Below are 26060 nucleotides of genomic sequence, written 5' to 3' on the forward strand. Positions count from 1 at the left end.
AAACCGCTCACAAAAAGTAAGGAAACTTGACTTTGGCCCATTATATCTCCCCTTTAGTAATACCAACCAGTAAAGTGTTTCATATCATTTTTATCGTTGATTTGTCACCTTTACAATGAGGTATAGCTTGTAAGCATAGGGCAATCATGGAATGAGCAACACAAGCAAACGTGTAAGTAGTGCCAACGAAAAATGTGCCAAAATGGCCTGTTATGCTGTTGGAATTCACCTTTGTTACTTCAAGCATTGACGATTGCACTCTCCCACAGAAATGAGGAAAACAAAACCTGTTAGGCATACATTTGTTCATTTTATACTCAGTGTCAGGGTCCTCAGTAGCGTGTAGAGGATCCATATGCAGCCACAACAGCTTGGCACCTTCTTCTCATGCAGCCAGGTCACCAACCTGGCTACATTCTGCTGTGGGGTGACATCTCCCTAACTGGAAAGACAGACCTTGTTATCATTGTGCAGTTAGATACCGGGATGAGATTCTGGAGCCAGTGGCAATTCCATATCTCCAGAATATGGGACCAATTGCCATCCTCCAGGATGACAACGCTCGCCCCCATAGAGCTGGGATCATCAGAGAGTACCTCCAGAATTTGGGAGTGGAGAGGATCGAATGGCCTGCCGTGAACACTTGTGGGATCAGCTTGGGCGTGCTGCACGTGCCAGAGTCACCAACAAAACCAGGTTGGCTGACTTACAACAGATCCTTATCGAGGAATGGAATGCCATTCCACACACAGCAGAATGTAGCCAGGTTGGTGACCAGCATGAGAAGAAGGTGCCAAGCTGTTGTGGCTGCATATGGATCCTCTACACGCTACTGAGGACCCTGACACTGAGTATAAAATGAACAAATGTATGCCTAACATGTTTTGTTTTCCTCATTTCTGTGGGAGAGTGCAATCGTCAATGCTTGAAGTAACAAAGGTGAATTCCAACAGCATAACAGGCCATTTTGGCACATTTTTCGTCTGCACTACTTACACGTTTGCTTGTGTTGCTCATTCCATGATTGCCCTATGCTTACAAGCTATACCTCATTGTAAAGGTGACAAATCAACGTTAAAAATGATATGAAACACTTTACTGGTTGGTATTACTAAAGGGGAGATATAATGGGCCAAAGTCAAGTTTCCTTTCTTTTTGTGAGCAGTTTATATACTTTCCCTTGCGGATGTAGCCGCCTACGCTTGTTTCTGTCGGGGTCATCAAATCTGTTTGAGCATCTGCTCAACCTCAGCAGCTGCTTCTCTCATCTGGGAGAATGTCCCGGGTCACCCAGGTCATCTGTCGAGAATCTAGCCAGTTTCATCAGATACTGTATATCTGGACTTCCTGAAGGGAAGTAGCAAATTATGAAATTATGATCTGATCACTACAGACCACATCAGCTGAGGCGCGCAGCCAGACAGATGCTGACTCAATATGCAACATATCAGGACTGGGTCTCACAACAACTGGCCTATACACCTCACCAGAGCCACGTCAGTTCTCACCAGAACTGGCCCGGGCAGGGTCTGTTGCAAAGTGCTACTGCTGCTGAGGTAAATATATAAACCGCCTGTGGCTGGCTGGCCTCACTCGCTTCCCACCTGGGATGCGTGCGTCCAACAACATCTGGTGAGCGTCTGAGAAGACAAAGAGAAAAGAGAAATGGAAAAACAAAAAGTTGGTGAGAACAATGAGTCAGCCCTTTTTAAGGGCTTCGCTGGGTGCCTTGCTGCGCTCAATAAAAGAGCACTTCTGATTGATCTGACTCAGCAGGTCTGTTTCACACTTGCAGTCAAGCACAACAGTGTGAGACACATGCAAGGGGCAGCCCCATGCTCTTGCTTTTATTTATGCCATCATATAATGGGGTTGAGCTACTCTGTCTTAATGGGATAGGACCTCTCAAAGTCACTTCAGTCAGGCCACAGTAACTCCTAGAGAGGAGGAACTGTGTGTGTGTGTGTGTGTGTGTGTGTGTGAGAGAGAGAGAGAGAGAGAGAGAGAGAGAGAGAGAGAGAGGGAGAGCGAGAGAAAGAGAGGGGGTTTGTGGTGTGGGACAGCGATGTGGAAATAGCGCTCCACGTCTTGACAAGAAGAAGATAGTCTCTGTGGGGTGCTTTGGACACAAACCAAGGCTAAGTGGAACACTCGGAACCAGAGAGAGAGAGAGAGAGAGAGAGAGAGAGTGGGTGGAGGGAGGGCTGGAAAGGCCTAGAGAGAATTTACAGCATGGAATTCTGGGTCATCAATCATGCTGGGGAGAAGATTTGTGTGTCAACTCTGTCGAGTCATTTCCTGTACGCCGGGACTTCCTCTTCACTGCCTGAGTCACCCTATAGAAACTGAACTATGAGTACCACTGATGATGCCGTTCCTTGTACAGTATCCCATCCTGTATGGAGGGCTACGTACTGAGGACAAAAGATAGGATATCCTCAGATATGAAGTGAAAAGCATTTGATGTTGCTTGACTGAATTTTCAGATTTGTAGAATTTCTTAAAGTCGGTGTGTGTCATCTGAGTGTTCACGAGCCAGAAGAGTTGTGACCCAGATGATGGTTTCAGCTCGTTTGTTCTCTAAATGGTGAGAGAAACATTGACGATGGCAGGTTCACCTACACTCAGGGTGCAACGCTCTCAATTGGGCGCTTCAACGAAGGTGGATTCAAGAGCTGACAGGGACGGTTTACAGTTAATGTTACTTTATACAAGTTTAGTACAAGTTGTTTTGAATCATCTAATTGCTCTAGTCTGGACATCATCAGGATGTCACTTTTTGTTGTGTACAGAGTTTCTTGGCCGTATGGACGTTGTTTGCATTTCCTTAATGAGGGAGTTGCTTTAACTTTAGCCTAATGACTGATAAATAAAACAAAAGCTCTGCTTTCTCTCAAGCATAACATCCAGACATCATTAGCAAGCTCAATCAAATTACCTAAAGTTTAAACAATAAAAGATACAATTCAATATTGTATGCCAGTTTTGCACCCAGTATTGGCCTAATTTGGGTACACAATTGTCTACTCAGCTAAACCAAACTGTGTATTTGATATGCTTGTAGGCCTATACCCTATAGTTTTATTGTTTACTGCCCAAATCAAATCACTTGTATACAGTACATTTGTATTTAATAAAATATGGGACAAAAAGAGTTATGAATGATCTTGGTTAGACTGCCAGAATAGCTTTTAGTCAAAAGAATGCTTAAATGTTGGCTGATCTGAGACAAACAATAAAGCTAGACAAAAAAGGCATAAAACAGGTCAGTGGGTATTTTTCAGCCGTCACCAAGGGTATAATTAAATTTTCATCATCCTCACACAATGTCCTATAAAACAAAGTATAGTAAACCTTCCATGAACTCAGTGACTGTGGGTGGGTGTACAGAGATGTGTATACGGCACAGCTTCAAATATTAAAGTCATATATGCATCTGTTTTATGCATGTTCCTGTAGACAAACGCATATGTCATATGGAACCAGATTTCTTTTATCGCAGCATTGGGTCCCTCTCAGGTTTGATGTGCCACGGAGCTCCCATATAAACTCCTGTGCCAGACTTTTCAAGTTGTTTTTACTCAGTGATCATTGCCTTCATTATCCTGATCAAACACCCAGTTGTTTCAGAGACTGTGCCTGCTGTCCTCAAACAGCACAAAAAAAATGTTGGTTCACTCTTTCATACTCTTCATCTTTTATGACAGCACATTGCAAAGCTTTGTGCGCATTGCAAAGATTTGTCTACCTGCATGTCAGCAAGTGATTCGCAGTGACCGCAACAGACATGGAGTAGATGAATCCAGCCGAACTAATGAGAGATTTGACTTGGCGTTCTGCGCCATCTGATGGAGGAAAGTAATGGTGCTAATTAGCTTGACAGCGACCCGATTTTTTACGGGGCTAATGAAACATTAGAAAGTGATGAATGCAACGCGTCTGCTCTTTCCCATACTCATGGTGTGGGGGAGGCCGTGTGTGTGTGTGTGTGTGTGTGTGTGTGTGTGTGTGTGTGTGTGTGTGTGTGTGTGTGTGTGTGTGTGTGTGTGTGTGTGTGTGTGTGTGTGTGTGTGTGTGTGTGTGTGTGTGCGTGTGTGTGTGTGCGTGTGTGTGTGTGTGTGTGTGTGTGTGTGTGTGTGTGCGCGTGCGTGTGTGTGTGTGCGTGTGTGTGTGTGTGTGAGAGAGAGAGCTGGATGCCATTAGCACAAATTATGTCTTAGACAGAGCCTCCCAGAAACAAGAGGAGTAAATGTAGTGCTGGTTAAGAGCCATACATCACACAGTGTCCGGTTGTTTTCTATAGACGCCCAGAGACCTTTGTGCCATTTCTCAACACTACTTTAATATCATTATTTGATATCCAGTCCACCCTATGTGACCTGCCAAAGTTTCATCTTCGGGACAGCACTTTAAGGAGGAAAAACATCTCACTGATGACTATTCCAAAGGCCACTTTTATAGTCACGAAAACTCTTGGCTGCAAGGGGTGATCACCGCTGCACATGCTTGCAATCAACTCTCCACTGGATTATGTTGAGGAAATGAGAAAACAGCATGGAGGACTAAGGATAGACCAGGAGGATTTGGGAGTAAGGGTTGAGGCAGGGAGTCATTTTGGTAAGAACACCTGGAACATCAACTGTAGTATTAGGCCCAGATGTCAGATGTGGTGGCTGTGATCCACGATGCCATTTTAAAGTTGTTCACATCCATTTTCACACAGAGTAACAGCTTAACAAATAAACTGCTGATTACAGGATATACCTCTATATTCAGCTCCACATTGACTATACTGTAGACGCTATCTGTAATCAACCCTTAGCCTAAGTTTAGCCCCAACTCTAATCAGCACCTTTCTCTAAGACCCAACACACACACACACACACACACACACACACACACACACACACAAATAATAATACAAAAACAACATTTAAATAAAAAAAAAGAATGCACATTCCGAAACGTGTCCTAAAATGTGTCAGATATAGAAATTTTTTTGTGGATATTCTACAATATTGGACTATATGAACCATTTTAAACAGTCTCCTGTTGCCAGTAAATTATATTTTGGATGTTATCATCTGAGGGTGTCGGCCAAATATTTAAGAGTGTTCTACTCTAAAATCTTTGGTGTCCACTGAAACCTTTCTGTTTTTGTGACATTGTTCATTACATTACATTACCCTGTTTTGATGTAATATGGTGTCTGACAAGCATGTATACACCTGTAATAGACCAGGCGAAACTATGCATGAGGGAAAAAAGAAAATAAAACAAAACAAGAGCAGGGAAATGGGGAAATAATTCAGGGGAAGGTATACTGTCAAAATGTCACAACAATTTCATGCGGCTTGATGCTGCTGTAGTGCCTCTGCACCCAGAACAAAAAAAATATATGTCAAAATAGTCTCAAATCTAGCTTATCCTGCAGCAGTCTGCGAACTCACCACCCTCAACTGACTGATTTCCCATGAGCCCCAAGCCTGCGAGCGAGAGAGCTGCAGATAGCCTACACCAGTGACACAACTTTTGATTCTGTGTTGTTGCTGCTGCTGTGGCTGCGGTCTGTTTGTGGCCAATGAGATTCTTTGCATGAGTTTCTTGTCAACACTCATTTACTTGTTGTCGGTGCACCTTACACATACTTAGTAAAGCGTTTCGGATGGTATGGTCTCTTTCTTAAGTAAAAACAGTAAATACGACAATATGGATTGAAATTCATACTCATACAGTACTGAGTCAAATGCAAATGTTTCAGCTGTAATATGCACTTTGGCTTCAGTGTGTATATAAGATATTATCTAGTGCTATCTAGCGTAAGTTCCCGGTAACCAGAGTGTATTATCTACATCAGTCCATCTCTAACTGTTCCAGCCGTGGCATCCAAGTTTATGGGTAATTTGCATGGCCACCCGCTCCATATATGAATGTGGCCACCACATCACAGGGACTGAACTGTTTGTTTGCTGGACCCCGGCTTGAGTCCTCCCACAAAGAGGCCATTACTGTAAGGCAACACCCTGATCTGCAGGGCAACATAAATAACACGCCCAGATAAGATCAAAGGCACTTTTCCGCGTGTAATTGCCCTGCACTACTTAACCAGGTAGTGCTTCACTTGCAGTTTGTGAGATACTGCTTCATGGGAAGCACAAGCAACGGGTCCTGGCCAGGGGTTTTTGTTTACAGCGGCTTTGTATCTAAATACCATGCTGGCCATAAAAACGGCGACCTGCAGCCAGCGAAAACCACAACCTCATTACGTGTGGCGTTCTCCTCGTTCCATACTGTTTTTACTGAGGGAAACCTTGAGCAGCCCCATACAATAAAAGTGTCGAGCCAATCCGGACCTCAACAGAGAGAGGGAAAAAGGTTTAGCATGTGCCAGGTATGATGAGGCCATGGGTTCTGTTCAAATGTCAACCCAAAGAGCACTTTCGGTTCCCACGGGCCAACATTTATGGGACCTTTAGTAGACAAGAGAGATGTAGAATAAGGCAACGCATGGAGGCTGGTTCAGGATTACGGTGGCCCTGTTCTGGATGGTGATGTTTCACTAGATGATTCTTGAACATAGTGTGTGGTCCGTTACCTGAGCCACATAGAGAGACTGATGTCTAGAGTGGAATTGAGGATGTTTTTATTGTGTTGTTAAAACAAATATTTTCCTAGGTGATGATAATAAATCTTTGCATAAAAATACAAAATAAACCAAATGATAACAATGGTGTGAGTTAAAAGGCAACCATATATCCACATGGCAATGTAGACGCAGGCCTCAACATCGGAGTCCAAAGTGTAGATCCGCTGGAATAATCCATATTATGTAATCCCTATGGACACCTACGATATAAAACAAAACAAACCTGAACAGAAAACAATGTGATTTCCACATTAGCCATGCACATTATTTGATAAATCCACTTACATTTAACATTTTCCATAAAAAATATACACAACTGTGTTCTATTTAATCAATACAATTCATCTTGCATTATTCTGATTTGTCATGGTAAAACCAGGAGAAACACACACAGGCGGAGTGTTCTTGAGTTGCCATTTTGAATGTAACTATTTTTGAAACATGTCTTACACTATTGATATCAAATAGCAAAACAGTGATCAAAACGAAACATTCACCTCTAAAACAAATTGGATTCAACTTCCATCGACACTCTTTAGAAAATGTAAAGAGGGCATGTCTTTCTTTTTCACTATTCACTTATTCCGGTTCAACACAAGTGAGGAAAGGAAAAGATAATGTTTCACATTCTCAACATTTGGATAGAACAATGGCTCTACTCGGGATTGCAACCACCCCAATATACCTCCACAGGTTTAGATCTCGAAGTCCATTTTGACTTTTTTTTTGATTGTGTCTAATCAAGCTCATTCCAGCATTCGGCTTGATTCCCTGATGAGTTTTAGCAAATGCCCCTGAGCACTTTATCGGGCCTTGAATGGTCCTCCTTGGTGACACCCAGCACTCAAAACCACTCTGTCACTCACCAACCTTTTGGATAAGACTGGACTTCACAATCCCTAAGAGGTCACTCGGGTGACCGCACTGGACGTCAACCTCACAAGGGCTCGAATGGCACAAGACAAAGTTTCTGTGATTAACACTGGATGATACTAATCAATTTATAGGCCAAGTGGCAAAACCAACAGGAGCAGGAGAAAAGAATGGTCTCATGATCAGGCATATTATTGACCCAATTCATGTACGTTATTTGCTTTGACCGCTTCGCTTAATTTCAAACATCAAAATGAAAGGGTGAGAAATCAGAAGGAACTTTTGCTGTGGCTGACGTGCATCTATGGGGTAAACTTTGCAAGTGACAACCAACAGCAATTCCTGCTCGCTCTCTCTTTCTCTCTCTCCCTCTCACTCTCTCTCTCTCTCTCTCTCTCTCTCTCTCTCTCTCTCTCTCTCTCTCTCTCTCTATCCCCATCTTTGTTGAGATGGCAAGGCAATTGCAACCCTCTTGTCTTGTCTTGTGTCATTTGATGGAATGTGATTTCTTTAATGGTGATTCAAAAAAATGGTCACCCTCTCCTCCACACTTATCAGCATAACCTTTGACCCTGCAGATGAGGGGAGGAGAGCTATTGTATATTGCAGGAAGAACAGCAAGGGTCCTCCTTGTCCGGCAGAGAGGCGTAGTCCATCTGCCTGACAATCTCGGCAAACAGTTCGTCCACCATGGTCTTGCTTTTGGCCGAGGTCTCCATGAAGGGGCAGCCCCACTCCTCGGCCAGCGCCTGGCCCTCGCTGGACGACACCTCCCGCTCGTTGTCCAGGTCCACCTTGTTCCCCACCAGGATCACCGGCACTCTCTCATACCTGACCCAGACACAGAGGGAAAAAGCAGGTCAAGGAAAACTGGAGGTTAATGACACAAACATGCTTGCTTCTTTCTTACAGGAACATAGTGTATACGAGAGTAGTGTGTACTACATGACAGCTATAGCAATAACTCTCACAACTCTGGGACATTTCCAATAGCCAATAACCAAAGGCTATCATGATCTGATACATTTGTTTTAATAAGCAGAACACATTGCACAGTGGTTTTTATTAGATCTATTTGAGCTATTGATCTATTCCCTATTGCACATCAATATTGTTATCTCAATAGCATTTTTGTATCGCATGCACAATAAATTAGGCTGCAATGATCTGTGAATAAATTGCATTAGACAAATACATTGGGCAAACCCGGCCATCTCTCATGTCACTGGGGACAAGGCTGCAGCTCCTGTGCATAGTTATGAACCTGCACTTGGTCAACTGATTTTTACAGACATGTTGTAGTAAATGTAATATACCAACCACTCTGTTTTTTTGTCAGGGCAGTAAAATACTTCTATGGCCAGCTCATAAAGACTGAGGTGGCCTTGCAAGCTCAAGCTGCGTTTGATTTTTCATCCACACCTGTTCTGACAGGGACACACTTAACCTTTAAGCAAGTGCCATCATGCAAAACAAATATCCTGAAAGCCCCTGACACGTTCGCCAGGCGCCTTCTTTGACTTGTGGCTGACAAACTTTATCAGATGTATACAGGATGCTCTCTCAAGCATTCCGGGCACATACACAGAGTCATGCAATGGATGCATGCATAATTTAATGCCAGCGCCTTCCTTGTTCATCCTGCTGTGCAAGGGGGGGGGGGGGGGGGCTGCATTGTGGAAGACAAGTCTATATTCTCTTCGTGCATTAATTTACCAGCCGCTGTTCAGGAACTTCATGCTTCCTGGTCAACAGGCTGTGGCGCAGAGCTGGGCCAACACTGGGCCATCAGCCAGCTGAGCTAGCCATTCAGGATTCAGCTAGCGTCAGGTTTTTTTCCCCCCCTTCTGTCGACATACATTTACTGACACTGTGGTTTCATCACCCTGCTCTTGGCTTCCACCCCTCTCCTGCCAAGTGGAATAAAACTAAGGGTTTGTCAGGGAGGGCTGTAATAGGCTGAAATGGGCCTGCTTTGCGTTCCCGTCTCGGGCTCGTCGGCACATCTGCTACTGGGAGTGTGCCTAGCTGGCACGGGGCTGCTGTATAAACAGCAAGCCATGGGGACTATTCTCTTTTTTTTTTTTATTAGAATTATTTTTTTATTTGCATTTCAGAGATTACATTGGATTCCCAGTATATTTATCAAAACAAATTATCAGATCTTAACCAGCATAATCTCCATTCACACAAGTTACACAATGTAGGCTTACACCCATATACACAACATACATTTACACCCGTATCCCCAATCCAAACCCCCCACCCACGGGGGACATGGGGACTATTCTCAGGGCCCGTCCCTTGCTAGAACTCGGCTGCATGACGCCGCATACCCACGGAGAGTTAAGCCATGTGAAGCCTGAGAATCTGTCGCAAGAGCCTTAAAATTGAAGAGAGAGATACAGAGAGAGAGAGAGAGAGAGAGAAGAGAGAAAGAGAGAGAGAGAAAAAAAACTGGCACAGGAATTTATCCTCCCATTCCGCCCGTCCGAGGTCCAGGGTCTAATCAGTGGTTTCTAGGGGCCGTAAAGGTCCTGGACATCCCATAATAGGCAACCTCGCCTCTCAATAGCCATTAATCACGACCCAACCTACTCCAAATCACAGATATTGATCTGTCAGGAGGGGGTGGGGGGGGGGGGGGGTCTGTTTGTGGCGGAGAGGGCCAGAGGTGCAGGGGAGTGTGTGTGTGTGTGTGTGTATGAGAGGGAGAGAGTGTGTGGAGGGGTTAGATCTGTTGGAGCGTGGTCTCGGGAACACAGACGAGCTGAGTCATCATCACTGAAGTGTGTGTGTGTGTGTGTGTGTGTGTGTGTGTGTGTAGGGAGGGATGACACAAAAGAGAGGAGAAGAGGGGAAGAGGGGCAGAATTATGGCCGTCACGCCCGCTAAAAAACCCCAGATGAATGGACTGAGGAGGACGAAGGAGAAACTATCACTGGGCGATTAGTCTCATTAAGGAGCGCTGGATCATCCCCGGCGGGCGGCAGTCACTGCCTCCCATGAGTGATGCTCTGGCTCTGCCCCTGACACCCCGGCCCGTGGTGTGGGAGACTGGTGCTGGATGAGGGCTGTTCAGGGACAGTAAGCTGTAGTACAGTGCCAGAAGATTGATGCATTCAAACTCACTGGCTATATAAGTTCAATTAAGACCCACGTGGTGGAGCTTTCATCTTTACACAGGCAGTGTAAAAAAACGGCTTGACTGAGCATCAGGCATCGTTTATCCTACATTGCACATTCGTTAACGTTACATTAACGTTCCACATTACTATGCGCATACTGTATACCTTGAATCAGCAATGTTGAATTCAGAATGGTACTCTTGACTTTTAAATGAAAGAAGTTGCTGGCTGCACATCTCTGTAAGAGGATAAATTCCTTTGTCACAACCAAACATCCTTGTAGCAAGACTGCATACTGGAGCCAACCAGAACCCAGTGAGCTGTCATCAAAATGAATCATGGGATGCCATCAGCCTCCCCCTCACCCCCCATCACCATCACCACCACCACCACCACCACCACCACCACCACCACCACCACCATTTCCCCAACCGCAACCCCTCGGACAGACCGCAGAGCCGGCCTTTACACGCGCGGAATGAGGTGCCGGCGCTTTGGAAGTCTCCTGCTGGCGAGGTGTGAAGTGTGTGGGAGAGAAGTGTCACCTGGAGGCAGAGAGAGAGAGAGAGAGAGAGAGAGAGAGAGAGAGAGAGAGAGAGAGAGAGAGAGAGAGAGAGGGGGGACTCCAGCGGCAGAAGGCAGGGGGAGCACAGCTCCACAAATAGGCACATGGGGGGGTGGGGGGGGTGCTGCTCCCAACATGGTTGCTCTTTTGATGGATTCAGGAGTGCAGTGTCCAGGATGAGAGTGGAGACATCACCAATTCCAAAATCTACGGCCTTACAGAACAAATGGCTGGATGGCCAATACAGGAGTACTATTTGATGGCAAATCAAAGCAAGACTGTTGAAAAGTATTTAAATCAACTGAATATGTCATAGACTAACCGATCATAAACGACTCTGTTTTGTAAATACGTTCTTGTAAATATGTGGAGGATATATCTTGTTATATTTGTTGGACATTGCTGCCAAGTCATGCTGCTGCCTGGTCGTAAATACATTTGATTGTTTTTTTTTAGCTGTTAGCGTTGCAAACACTTGGTTCTTATACAAGAATCTAATCTAATAGTCCCGCTGCCACTGGCCCTGATAGAGTGTAAAGTGCAGTTTAAAAATGCGGAATAGATTCTAGTTATAGAGAAGCATGGATGCTCCTGCTTAATGAAAACTCTTTTTCACAAACAAGCCTATATAACACACCACTACTCACTGTTTACTCTTCACTATTTAGTCACACTTACTCTGAAACACATACAGTACGTGAGTTGTCTGATACCTCTTAAGTTCTCACAAGTTTGAGGCATACAGATCATGGATGAATCAAACTTCTAATTTCTTACGGCCTGTCAAGATATGCAGTATGCAGAGTCCAATATATACAGTGTCCAGTATATAACGTGAATGCGTCTCCACTCTGCTGCCATAAGCCATAAGCAGCGTGAGGCTGTTCCGTCCACCTCCAAGCCCCATTGTACAGTGCGCTGCAATTACACTAATTAAGCCTTGGCATGCACTCTCCACAACACAATAACCCCCCAGCCACTCTCCTCTCTCCCCACACCCTCTCCTCTCCTCTCCCCTCCTCTCCTCCCTTCTCCTCCTCCCCTCTCCTCTCCTCTCCTCTCCTCTTCTCCCCTCTCCCCCCTCCCATAGTGCTGTGCTGCTCTTTCGCCAGTGCTCAGCACTTAGGACCGGCCGTCCTCCTCTCCTCTCCTCTCCAACGCAGCAGTGGTGAGAGCGCGGACATGGGTGCTCGTTAGCATCCCACCAACCCCCCCTCCCACCCCCCCCCCCCCCCCCTCCCACCCCCCCCCCCTCCAACTCGGAGCGCAGAGGCATCAAAACCAGATGTGGTGTCCCCAAGGACGTTGCAAGAAACAAAAAGCATGCTGGGATTGGTCAGTGTTTCGGGTGGTAAATGTTGGCGGGGGGTGACTCACACTGTGAGGGAATGGCGTTGGGGGAGTTTAGGCACAAAATGTATGTATTAAAAAGGAACAAAGGGAAAACAGATCAGCTGTAAATATATAATAACACAGGCAAAACAGCAGAAGAGCTCTAGAAAGTTTCTTTCTGGAGCCAAGTGAGACAAAAAAACATGTTTCTAATAATACAAACCTATTATTACTGCACAGTAAATATCTCAATTAAAAATTCCAATTTGCTATGAGCTTGTGGAGACTACTGATTGTACAGTATCTTGGGGGGCAGCTCTCCCCAGTATCCTAACTGTGAAAGATAATTTGCAACAGCAACCAAAACCCTTTCTTGCTTGCCTCCTCCTTTCCTCTCATTTCACAGGACCGCTGCTACAGTTATTCAACACCATGTGTGCAGTGTCCTCCTCTATTACATTCAATATGTAATGTCATCTTCTCGAGCACCATCTGGTTTAATTCCCAACAAACAGCTCGAAATCATAACAGACATCCTAGAGAATACTATCTCTTCACACAGCACACACAGAACACAGCGTGGGCCTGTTTTTTTTGCGTAGATTTGGGGGAGGGAGAGAGGGAGAGAGGGAGAAGGAGAGACGTCCACAACACCACTGAGGAGTTGAGTATGGGCCCTGTACCAGTCCCACCGCATATGGAGTCGGGCTGCAGTTCACACCGCCCACCAGTCCACCACAGAAAAACAATGCCACGTGAACGCCAAGATCTCCGGGCGTGTGTGGGGGAAAAATGGCACAAAAAAAAGAGTTTGTTGATAGACTCAACAATAACAACAACAACAACTTCCAGGAAAATAAAACAGATGGAGGAAGGAGTGAGCTTGAGAAAAATTTGGCCATTTACGGCAGTGCGACTGTATGCATTTACACCCTCTACAGAGGAACTAAACACATTTGGAATAATTAGCTTGGGTGCATCTGACTGTGTTTTTCCCCACTCTCATAAATCAGTGAATGTTTTGTGTGTGTACACTTTTCCTCGGCGAATCAATTCATTTCCTCTGTTTGCACAGCGAGACAATCCCAAGTATTCCCATCCCAGCTCCATGGCCTGGAGGCTAAGTCTCCCATGACACATTTCAGCTTGTCATCCTGAGCTGAGGCCTGCAACCCAAACGGTCTCAGTCATCAACTCTATTTTTAACTTCTCTGATATTAAACTTTGTTTAGGTGCTTGTTTTTGCTGGCGTATTGTGCATCTATAGGTCAAGAGTGGCACTTCATCATCTCTTAAAGGTCACTGGCATGGCATATTGGCATTGTACACAAGCGTCTTACATAATGAGGACAGCTGCCGCTTAATATTCAAGAGCCTTTTTGAGTTGTCATGCAAGAGAATGCACGCAATCTACAAACAAAGGATATTATCAACTAGCTACATTACTGCAAGTTTATTAAAAGATACATGACTAAAAGAAATAATAAAACCTTTAGCAATTTACATTAACCTTAACCTGTTCCATTAGCAGCTTTAGAAAAACACTGGCAATATGAGTAATGCAGGCCGATTCAGGGGAGGACAAGAGTTTCTCCTTCCTCTACTCTACAAGGGGATAGTGGTGGTGGAGGAAGGTAGGAGGGGATGGGGGTGGGGGGGGGGGGGGGGTTACTGACGAACTGGGATCTAGCGCAGATGACCTCACACTTGGATCCCCCCTCTGTTTCCCATTCCCATGACTTTCCTGCCAAGAGTGGTCCGTGGCTTTAGGTTATAGCGGGCTAATGCAGCCCTGATGTTTCTCTGGCTCGCGACTAAACGAAATCCCATTACGTTTTGGTGAGTGGGCAAAACTCAGTGTGGCGCATTACTGCTCGCTGCATCAGCAGTAAATTCAGGCTATTTGTTCTATACGTGAAAAAAAAACACACACCTAGACATCACCTACATCTGCCAGGAGACTATATCCTCTTTTACAAGTTCTGGCACACATCATGCTAAATAAAATGTACAATAGCCATACTGTTTAACCATGGCTATAGGATCTCCTTTTAACCCCTCAGCATTAAGTCCTCGTTGCACAAGGAAGGAAGAGCTCCTGAGAACATGACGGTAACAGCCAGGTCAGTCAGGATATACTTTTTTATATTTTACAGGATATACTACGATTACCTTTTCAGCAATGTGCACCATGCGTTTAGACTAGAGGACTGCGCATTCAGTGCAGATTTGCCCTCAACAAGCTAAATGTGACACTATGGACTACAGCAATGCTGTAGGTTATAATATTGATGGCTGTTATCTGTAAGAAATCAGATGTGAGGAGGCAAAAGTTATGAAAGCACTTTTGAGTCCCAGGATTTGTTTCAGAACATCTTATTGGGGGATAGAAGTTCATCTACACACTTTATGCTTCCGAATCAGAGGGATGCAAGAAACGTTGCACTTTGCTCACTGAACACTGGTGGTCCACCTGGATTAGGACTGTTTATCTTAAAATACACAAACACACGGACACACACACACACACACACACACACACTTTGTTGGCCTCTACTGGGCTGAAATGCAAAATGCAATACTGTAGCCTACTACACTCTACTACCTCAAGCTGTCTATCTATAGATGCACAGTTCACACCGCCTACAACTCCATCACAAAGACAGACAGAGAGGGGGAGGCCGGGGAGGAGGTAGTAAGTTTCGAATTAGCCATTTCAGGCATTACCCTGAAAGGAATGAGGACACACCACGCAGCAGTGACGTGATCCTCTCTTGTTGGGCATTCCAAACTCCAGATGCCGGACCCAGGGAATGCTTTATTTCAGGCCTCACAGAAAACTCAAAGCGTGGAAAAGCCATCAGGCACATGGTGCTGCTGCTGGTAAACGTCTACCAGGAGAGGAATGTGGATCTGACAGCGCTCTTCCAGACGTTCCGATTCCTCATCTGGGCTCAAAACAGGCAGCGGTGGGAAAAAAACCCAGAATGCTGAACAGATTCAGGTGACTACATCAGCACACATCTGGATCTACATGTGGTCCATATGACTTGCACTCTTCAAGCTCCCAAAATGGTATGAGTGGAAAGTGCAATTCTGAGCTTTAAAGGTCTTCAAAAGTTCAGAGATGACAGGCGTCTCCATCACCGTAATGATGGATGGCACTCATACCTGGGCCTTTACACCTGCCACTTAGCTCATCTAGGCAAAATTGCCCCTTTCCCCATCCCTTTGAATAAACACAGTCCTCTCTCTCTCTCTCTCTTACATTCACACATTCACACACACACACACACACACACACACACACACACACACACACACACACACACACACACACACACACACACACACACACACACACACACACACACACACATACACAATATGTTAGGTCTGCAGACATAATATGCTGTGGGCAAATGACCGCACTGACTTAAAAAGGGGTCTCTATGAAGGGCCGTGCTTTCCATTAAGTTTTTGGCTGGGATACAGACACACCAGTCACCTGAAGCGTAGGCTAGTGCTTTGGACGATGCTGTAATTACTGCAAAACACCTTCTTTGGCACCTTACAGGCTTATTACAGGATATCACGATACAGTAGTGTCGTGATACATCTTGGTGTTTGCTCACTTGTGTCGTGATACACCTTGGTGTTTGCCCACTTCAGTTAACTCACCTTTTCACTCTGATTATTTGATCTCTCATTGGCTTGATGTCTTGGAAGCTCTGCTGGTTGACAAGGCTGTATACTAGTATGAAGCCCTGGCCGTTTTTGATGTAGAGGTCCCGCATAGAGGCAAACTGCTCCGTTCCAGCTGTGTCAAGGATCTCCAGCACAGAGGGGGAGGAATCCACCTCTATCTCCTTGCGGTAAAAATCCTCGATTGTCGGGTCGTACTTCTCGATGAATGTTCCGGTGACAAACTGTACCGTCAGAGCGGACTTCCCGACTCCACCGCTCCCGAGGACCACGACTTTATACTCACGCATTGCTCTCCTGGTGCGTTTAATGTCAAATTAAAAAGAGCAAACGCTAACAGCCAACGAGCAACGCCGGGCATGTATAAAACCGAATAGTGTGGCGCAGTGCAACGCAAAACTTGCATTCCATCCTGTAATGAGACAATAGAGGCTCGGGCATGGCTGTTATAGCTTAGCAATTATTCAGCTGCAGAAAATAAATAAGCAGAACACAAAGATCCGTCGGCAACGGCTGGACTTCATTGCAGAAATTGGCTAGCAGAACTGATACGGAGAGAAATCTGTCAGATGCTTAAGTAGGCTACGGCGCACGGTCATGCACAATAAAATGTACAAAAGCGTGACACACTGACAAACTACATTTAATTGACAATGCCAGATCACCACATTAAAATTAAATAAAGACATAAACTTGCTGCCGCTAGATGAGCTGCGCTCCTCTGAAAATTCAGCGGACTCTCCAACGTTCTCCAAAAAACCTCAAGCGGGTTCAATTCAGCAGTTTCTCCCCCAAAGTCGACAAAATAAACACTTCCTCTACGACAAAGTGTCCAGTCGGCTTCCGTACCAGTGAGTTGTATAGGCCTGGGTATATTCCCACATAATAGATGTATATAAACTCCAATAGGCTCGAGTATTCGCTGTAAGCCTCGCCCACAGCTCTGGTGCGCTCTTAAGGCCAGCGTGATTCCAGTGGGTTGGATTTCCGCTTTAAAAGTCTCTTGCCTCTGTGGACGAGCTGCTGACATCCTCTGAACTGTAACCAATGCAAGCTGTCGCTCAGGAATGTGGCCAAGGAGGAGGGGAGTATCATCCCGGATGCTGTTCCCATGGTAACATGGTACCGCCACCTGAAATAGATCACGCCAGGGCTGGGTTCATCTGAATGTACCTATTGCCTCCGAGTGACGACATCATTCATTGCTGGTCGTTGGAGTAAATGAATCAGGATTCACTCAGTTGGTTTGAATCCTTTAGCATGTGTCAAGTTACTCACCTGCCACATTATGTTCTGTCCTGGGTGATGGTTGCAACAAGATGTTCCCAACTTTCCCCAGGACATATCAAAACAGAGAACACAACCAGTTGGCTAAATTATTTCACATTCCAGCTGAAAATAAGCAAAATTGATTTAACCAGAATTTTTATTTAATCTATCTGTACTTTTGTGTATTTAAATGTACGGTTTCGTGATGCCCTCAGATTGGCCCCAAGACCCCCCCACCAATAACCTGACTTTCGCCAGATCCTGTAGTTCGCTGTCTGCTTCACACAAGGATCTGGGACTTCTCGATAGGAGATGTATTTCTGAAGGCGGGTCCTTGTAAAACATCCTCGCATGTGATTCGATAAACCACTGGCCTGTTATCTTGAATGACGTGCTACGCTTCTTCAAGCTCTTGCCAAACCCGGTCGGAAGAAGAGTAAAAACATCCTTGCCACCAATAAATGTCTTCAAAACTATTCTCTGTTAATCTTTTAAAGAATGAATACTCGATAGATTCGACAAAACGGTTGAAATAGCAGAATCAATGTCAGCACAAGACTCCTTGCTGCGTGCCGCCATTGTTATTTGAATCAAACACTCGCTTCGGCGCTCCTGATTGGTTGCTTATTTTTTGATCACTGGCCCAGGGGTTTGGATTGCCCTCGCGTCCAGACCCTTGTGTGGAGCTCAGCGAAACGCCTCTGGTGGAGCATGGCGGAACTACAAGGGTCTGGCGAGAGTCAGGCTACCCCACCAAGGCTCCAGGCCCAAGCAGAATGCTGAGGAAACTATAATAAGCATGACAGAAGTAAACATTGAAGCAAAATATTGCATAGCCTATTACATAACAATGCATATTTCCAAAATACTGCTTAATACAGACAAAAAGCAAAAGGGTTAAATGTATATACTTTTGCAACCGCCCTTGTTCAGTGCTGCAAGTGCAACTCTCCCAGGGTTGGGGTTTTCCCAATGTAAAGATAAATTACACACACGTCACCAATCCCTTTCTTTGAAACCAAATGGTTGGTATCATGTAGCCTGATGGTAGCAGTGCATGCTGGAGACCAGTGATGTCTCAAAACTAAATCAACCCACTTGAGCTTTGGAGTCTGGCCAATGTATGCATTTGGTCAGAGATGGCAGTTTTTACTATAATGTCCAGTACTGTACATTTGACATTGTGACCCTGTTGTGGTGTGTATAGGCTATATTTATACCAACTGATGCATACAATGTGCTGTACAAAATGGTGTTCCACTTACCAAGTGTGCACAGAATGTAAGACATTTGTGTCATGTTCTGTTTGAGCTTAACAACACAGTTGTGTCTGAGCTTAGTTAGTCTACTGCTGGACCAGTTGCTGTTAACACAGCCAACTAAATATGTAGAATACTTCATGGACCAGATTCAGGTAAGGGAGACACTAATATGTAAGTAAATAGTACATAAAGTAGGCTATAGATTCCACTAAAGGGAAAACATCACTATTCATACATACACACACCACCAGAGGTCAGCATAGCGGATACAAGCTGATCATAATCAATCACTAGAAACGCTCATAATGCATCGGCTAATTGAAATCCTTTGTAGTAATATGCATTTAATGCTCAGTTCTCTTATAAAAAGACTCAGGAGACAAATGAAATCCTTATATTTTTATTTCTTTCAATAAATTTTACACTATTTAACTTGAACCAAAAACATTTGACTATAGAACATAAAATAGCACATAATATATATATATGCACAAATAATGGTTTTGAAATGATTACACAAAAAGTATTGTTATCCAAGGAGTTGGTTTCGTTATCATTTTGTCTTTCTTGTCTTTGTTTGGTGATTCAGATGGGCAACTGCATTTCTGATTAAAATTGAGTAACATAAACACCCCTCAGTTAAAATCAATTATGGCACAAGGTGGCCACCAAATTCTCAATGACAATTTTAACAACAAATGAAAAGGAGACTCAACCACATGAGTCTCGTAAATCAGTTAATCCTTTTGGCCTCACAACAGAAAAACATGGTTTATTTTTTTTTTTTTTTGCCTTCTCCCCAACCCTCCCCTCCCTCCAAAAATAACAACAACAAAAAAGACTGGTTCAGTTCAACCTTTTACATTTAAGAGCTGTTAAATATAAAATCTTAAGAACAGTGGACTTAAGGTAAGGCAAGGTGTTTGGATAAGCTGTGTCTGCTCAGTCAATCAAACTGGTCAGAAAGTGCTTCTTTTAAACTTACACCATCAGTCTGTCTTAATAACTAAAGTAGGACTTGTCATAACATTTCTATTTGATTTGGGTGTAGCACATCCAAACCCGGGGCTTACACAATTGTGTATGATGAGCATATTCTTTGTAAAATAATATATCTCTATATATTTTAGTATTACAACACACATTCAATATATCATTATATTTTCTATTGTTACTGTCCTTTTAAGTAAATTAACCTCTAATTTGAAGTGATGATGTCATGCAAGATGCTTGTTGAATATTATACTCTATATTGTCATGAGCAATGAATAACCTGCTTGATATTGTAACGTTGCCATACCATACTCAATGAGCATCAATTTGTTTTTTTTGTTTTTTTAACATGGGAACAAAGTGCAATATTTGTTTCACTCTACATATTATCACTGGCATTTCATAAAGCCAGGAGTTCCTTTAGTCAATCATGTAAAATGGGGAACAGCTGAATAGATTATGGCTCAACTATATTGTTGGTGGACTATTTCTTAAGTTATTTCACACTACATACAATTGGCAAGTACTTCCTATCATATCTTAAAACTTACACTGACAAAGTCTGATAATCCTACTAAAAAAAAAAAAAAAAAGAAAACATGGTATACAATCTCAACAAAACAGGAAATGATCCCATATCTGCATCACAATCTAATGTTGTACTGTGTTCTAAAAAAATGAACTGAACAAACATTTACAAAAATACCGAACTTTAGTCATTGCAACTTTAGGTTGCCACAGCAACAACTTAATATTGTTATGAAATAACTATTATACTACAGTGTAAAGTATTTTTTTTCTATATTTTTTTGGTAAAATGTTACCTATACAATAAACATTTTTTTGTTTTCTTTTTTTTTATGTTGTTGTAGTTTTACATAATACAAGCAATTCCAAAGCCTTGCCTTCACTGCAATGCATTGTCCACTGTTGCTGAAAGGGAGAAAAGCAGGCAAAGAGAGTCAAGACTTAACCCTCTTTCTCTGCTTCTTCCTGACAAATCTGACCCTCGACAAAGAGCCAGTTGAGGGACCAACCATGCAGAGGTAAGCACAGCTTAATAAATTACATTCATTTTAAAATATAGGTTACAACATTGTTCTAGAACTATTATTTAACAAAACAAATAAAATAAAATGAAATTAAAATATACTTAAATGACTTTCCACATCAAAAATTACATTAAAACTGTAACTTTTGTGAAGAAAACTAAATCAGAAAAAAAAAAAAAAAAAAAAACTAAGACCAGTGCCTTAATCTCATGGAACCAAAGAAGTCTGTGGATTGTCTGTGTTCATCAAAGCACCATGAAAATACATCATGATTCCGATTTGATTTTTTTGTCTTTAAACACATCACCATGTGCCCAGGCATGTGCACATATATACACATGCATGCATGCAAGACACCCTCACATACTCTTCACCCAAACAAACACACACAGTTTTCCGTACACACACTCCACATACATAGCCACACACATGAGAGAAAAGGGAAATAGAAGGCTGCGTGTACTTCCTCGTCGCATTCTACTGCTGTAGAGTAAAATACAGTCTGTAGTAGAGAAATAGTAAAATATATCAGATAATAAAATGGACATTAATTTGACAAGAGTATAGGACTACGTCCCTGGCTTTAAACACAGTCACGCCGAGCCTGGTGATAGTCCTGACTTCAATGATCTCTGTGGTTGTCATTTCTGTGACACCTACCGTGTTCATCGCAAGTATATTGAAATGTCAATGAATACACACATATATATATAGATATTACAGACAGTGAATTACATCACAATATATTTCTTGTGTCCCCACTCAATTACTTTTTCCAGTATAAACTACAAAAATAATCAATACTACAAAACAAAGAGTACATTATCAATCATTACTGAACATTCTGCCCAAACTGTCAACAGTTATTTTCTGGTGAAAAGTACACATGGTGTTAACTGATGCATCATAAGTTCATAACATGGTGAAACAGATTTAAACATTGTTGTTTGTGCATGAAATGTGTTTAACCATTGGATTTTTCCCTCAATTTTTCTTTACAATGTTCTTATTTGTCAAACTATTAGGGGGACTCACAACTCCAAAGTGTGTGTACGTGTGTGTGTACGTGTGTGTGTGTCTGTGTCTGTGTGTGCGCATTTGTGGAGGAGTTCTCTCTCTCTCCTTCCTTCCCAGACACCAGCATCTTCTCAAGATGTCTGCTGCGTGAAAGATTATTTGCTTAGGCACTTTTCTACTGTTTGTCAAATAAAACAGGATTCCAGGTGAGAGCACACTGGCAGTAGTCAGTCACAGATAGCCCTCCGTACAGATAGTCCTTGATAAAGCTGGACAAAACAGAAAAAAAAACAAAAACAAAACAGACTCCTGCCCCATCGGGAGCCTAAGCACTTGAATCTGGTGCCCCCTTCCATTTCCTCTGGTTTCTCCTCCAACTTCTCTGATTGGTATAAGTGCTCCTTTAGACTGGACTTAATGGACAAAAATGTGCCTATAGAATACACCAGGCTTACACTGTGTGTGTGTGCACGTGTGTGCACGTGTGTATGTGTCTGTCTCAGCAGTTTTCCAGCTTGGTATAAGCCCTTGGCACGGAATAGAAGCCACAGGTAAGTTCCCGATGGCTGCTGCTTTTCTTATCCTCACTTTCACCCCTGATGCACAAAGACACAGACACACAGACACAGACACACACGCACGCACACACACACACACACACACACACACACACACACACATGCACCCGCACACACACCCGCTCACACACACACACACACACACAGTCTCTCTCTCTCACACACAAACATAAACATGTATATGCACACACATGCAAATAATCATCCTGCCCCCAAATGGGCAAAAAAAAATCAGGCATACAAACAAACAAAAAAATGCTGGAACAGAAAAAAAAACAGTCCTTTTCGGAGTCACAGACAGTATCCAGATTATGGCACATCGGTAGCCAGTGTGCATGTTTCTTTCCAGAATAAATCTCTCAATATCATCTTTTCTTTTTTTTTGTTCATATTGACTAGAATGTCTGCATGGAAAATGAATGTTAACTTTTCCACTGTTGAGGTTTGTCAAGCAGGTCCAGAGACACAATGAGAGAAAGATGTTGTCATCCAGGAGGTTTGGCAAGGGGAGCACATTCTCAGAGGACAGAAAAAACTACAGCTGGTCACCAAAATTAAAAAAAAAAAAAAAAAATACAGCTGGTCTCCCCTTTGACATTCATGTTTCTGTTTGTCAAACGAGTAAAATGGGCAAGAAGGAGGGACAAGATAAATGAAGCAATCCCTCATGCCGGGAGAACAAACAGTAGGCAAGCCCGATCGGCGAGTTTCTAAGACATGCTTTAGAGGGTCTTTTCTGTGACTATTCCCCTTCAAAAACAATTAAGCACTTAATATTAAGCACTAACTTCTTTTAGAACAGTGCAAATAAGACATTTTTTCTTTTTAAATCTTTTCCCTAGGATGAACATTGTGCAGAGTTTGATTTTCAGATCTAAAACAAATATGAAAAGGTTTCACGTAATCTGACGAAGGAACAACCATTTAAATAAAAATTGTTGCTTCCGCCTTGAAAACACATGTGCTATACATATTTGTTTTCTTCAACTCTTCTTTGTCAAAGTCCAATTGTATCATTTCAATGTCTGTACGTAGATTTTTTTTTCTTCCTAGCAGTAAATTTACACTGTATACTGTATATTACATCAGCACTTCACATGGTATAAGTATCAGATTTGATTGGTAGTGTAGTTTTGTATAGTTTTAACATGCATGTTGCTGTAGCTCTACTGGTGTGGGGTAGTAGTATTTACAGATGGGCTGTTTTGGGCTTCGTAATGCAGCTTCTTGACACAGAGTTCCCCTCCCATGGCCTATTTCAGGATGATCTGTTTGAGGGATGAGAGAAGACAGAGCAAGAGAGTGGGTGGATCAGTCTACAAATCATATTCATGGACATCTCTTACATATTCCTCACACCCACCTGATGTGAGACACACACACACACACACACACACACACACACACACACACACACACACACACACACACACAAAATGTATTTCTGTCCTTGGCATTGCATAAAAAGTCACAAGAGAGCAGGCACGAATATGGATTGGAGAAACTTGAGGTACATAGACTAGTGCTTAAATGTATGGGATGCCAACTGCCTCTCTGGGTAGAGTATCCTGGGATGATAAGTTCATGATGAGGTTATGGCGAATGAGATGATCACGTGGCTCCTCAGAGAAGTCTTAGTCAAAATGCAAAATTTAGAACAAAGAACACCTCATGGGAGCACTGGGCTGGGGGGCGTCCTTGTCAGTAGGGCAGAAGTTGAGGGCATTTGACCGTGGGTGGAGAGAACAGGGCAAATCTTCAGCCAGTAACTTGAAACATTCCCTGTTCCTACTCCAATGTATGCTCAAGACTGAGCCAAATGAGTTGCTACACTGAGCTAAATGGCATGCAGGGCACACAAGATGGATATAAACCAGGTGACAGCGAAGCTGGGCCAGCAAAGCGAAGCCAATGAGGCAGGCGATGATGATGCAGCGAAGGTGAGTGATGATGTAGTGAAGGCCAGCGACCACAAGGGGGCAACAGAGCTACAGGACAGTTAGGCTGCACCTCTGAAGTCAGGCTGAGCGAACGAAGCAAAGAGAGGTAGGCTTGCAGGGGCCTGAGAACAATAACATAAAGGAAACAAAGATGGAGTGGCTGCTTAAAACACTAGGTGTGAACTGACATCAAACTGACTCATTGTCTGCTGTGCTGAGTGAAATGGTGATTATGGATGTGTATTTAGAATGATTGGACAAAAGGGAAATGCATCTAATAGAGTGGCAAATTGGTTCAGGGTACTTTGAGGGCTGGAAGTAGTAACCGTTTAGCTTCTGGAAAGAGACACCTCCAGGGCACACTATGCTGTCAATACGAAAATCTTTAAATTATTCCAACTTCATCCAGCGTGAAGCGTGTAGTAATCTATTACAGCCAGTTGGGGGAGCTATTACAACACAAGAGACAAAGCAGGACTCCATCCTTTCTAAGGAATCTGTTTTTACACTTTGAATGATGGCAATGTGCGCCATTGTACCTTCATCATGGCCGAGCGTGGCCTTGAATAAAATAACCAGGGTGAAAGAACAACATCTGGGCCTTGAACTTCTCTTTTCAAACCACTTCTCAAAGCATCCCCGAAAAAAATCCCCTGATTTAGTTTGTCCTCTACATACATAGAGGAGATTTCGGGCTGTGATCTATAGCTTAGCATGGCATCAGGACGCTGACAGAACGGCCCGTACGTGGGGCCTGTGAGGGTGGAGAGGAGCAGCCATGGAGGACGAGACAGTAGACGGGCAGGCCGGCGTTTGTTTGTGCCGCCTGCATGTCAAATTCAACCAGTGCCCCTCAGCACCGCCCTCTCTCCCTCTCTCCCTCTCTCTCTCTCCCTCTCTCCCTCTCTCTCTGCATAATTAAACCCGTGCGCTAAATTATTCGCAGGAGCAGTGACTCAGCTGCCAGCGGGGGCAGTGGTGGCGGCAGTGATGGCATCAGCCGCCTGCCCGTCTGGGATTGGCCGTCTAGACGCCGCGAGGGAGGAGGGGGGGAGGGGGGGAGGGGGGAGGGGAGGGGAAGAGGACGACGCCGGGGTGAGTGAAGGGACTAAGCTCAGCACGACCTTGTTGCAAAAATCTGCCCGGAGCCCTCCAGGGATACCAAACAAGCGGCATGCCACCCGCACCATGACAGAGCAGGGTCTCAGACCTGACGTCCGATTCTGAATGATTCAACACAACCACAGGATGAGGGGGATGTGGACACGGGCTTATTGTTTTTTGCTGCATGATGGTTATAGCAGTAGAAATTATAATATCGTTATGTCAGGGGTTCTATTTGTATTCAATTTAAAATCACACTGGAACAGAGGGGTTGCTGAAAAATACATTACATCGGGAAGAAGTCCCATTTAGTATCAAGTAAAGGCTGTGATTACATGACCTCAGTTCAGTTTCATGGTATTTTTAGATGTTTACTTTGGTAAATGAAAAATTGTCAAAAAAGCTCGCTCCAACTAAAAGTAGGGGTAAAAGATCAAGTTTCCATTTGTGAAATATACTAATCTATTACAGCTGGTTTCCCCCTCAACAATACTGTGTGGACATCTGTTATCAGTGGGTGAGTTCAGTAGGAATTAAACCCACGGCTCTGGTGTTGTTAGCACCTGCATCTGTTATAGAGCTTGGTGTGTGTGTGT

The 26060-nt window shown here is 43.7% G+C and overlaps 2 protein-coding genes across 11 annotated transcripts in view; both read right to left on the reverse strand.

Annotated features, from left to right (window-relative positions):
* Window positions 1–6621: 6621 nt before the first annotated feature.
* rap2ab (RAP2A, member of RAS oncogene family b) lies at window positions 6622–17095 on the reverse strand. The gene is made up of 2 exons (XM_062528270.1): window positions 16226–17095; window positions 6622–8350 (listed from the first exon to the last, which is right to left on the reverse strand). Exons 1-2 carry the CDS (start codon window positions 16537–16539, stop codon window positions 8113–8115), a joined length of 552 nt encoding a protein of 183 aa, XP_062384254.1. The 5' UTR covers window positions 16540–17095; the 3' UTR covers window positions 6622–8112.
* A 2071-nt stretch (window positions 17096–19166) lies between these two features.
* The window catches only part of mbnl2 (muscleblind-like splicing regulator 2), a 57711-nt gene continuing 50817 nt past the window's right edge, over window positions 19167–26060 (reverse strand). For all 10 annotated transcript variants that reach the window (XM_062527172.1, XM_062527174.1, XM_062527181.1 and 7 more), the window contains one exon: window positions 19167–23688. In XM_062527172.1, coding sequence (XP_062383156.1) covers window positions 23564–23688 — 125 coding nt within the window. In that variant the 3' untranslated portion in view covers window positions 19167–23563. The remainder of the gene's footprint in view (window positions 23689–26060) is intronic.

Source organism: Sardina pilchardus, chromosome 23 (genome assembly GCF_963854185.1).
Source record: "Sardina pilchardus chromosome 23, fSarPil1.1, whole genome shotgun sequence".
NCBI lineage: Eukaryota > Metazoa > Chordata > Actinopteri > Clupeiformes > Clupeidae > Sardina > Sardina pilchardus.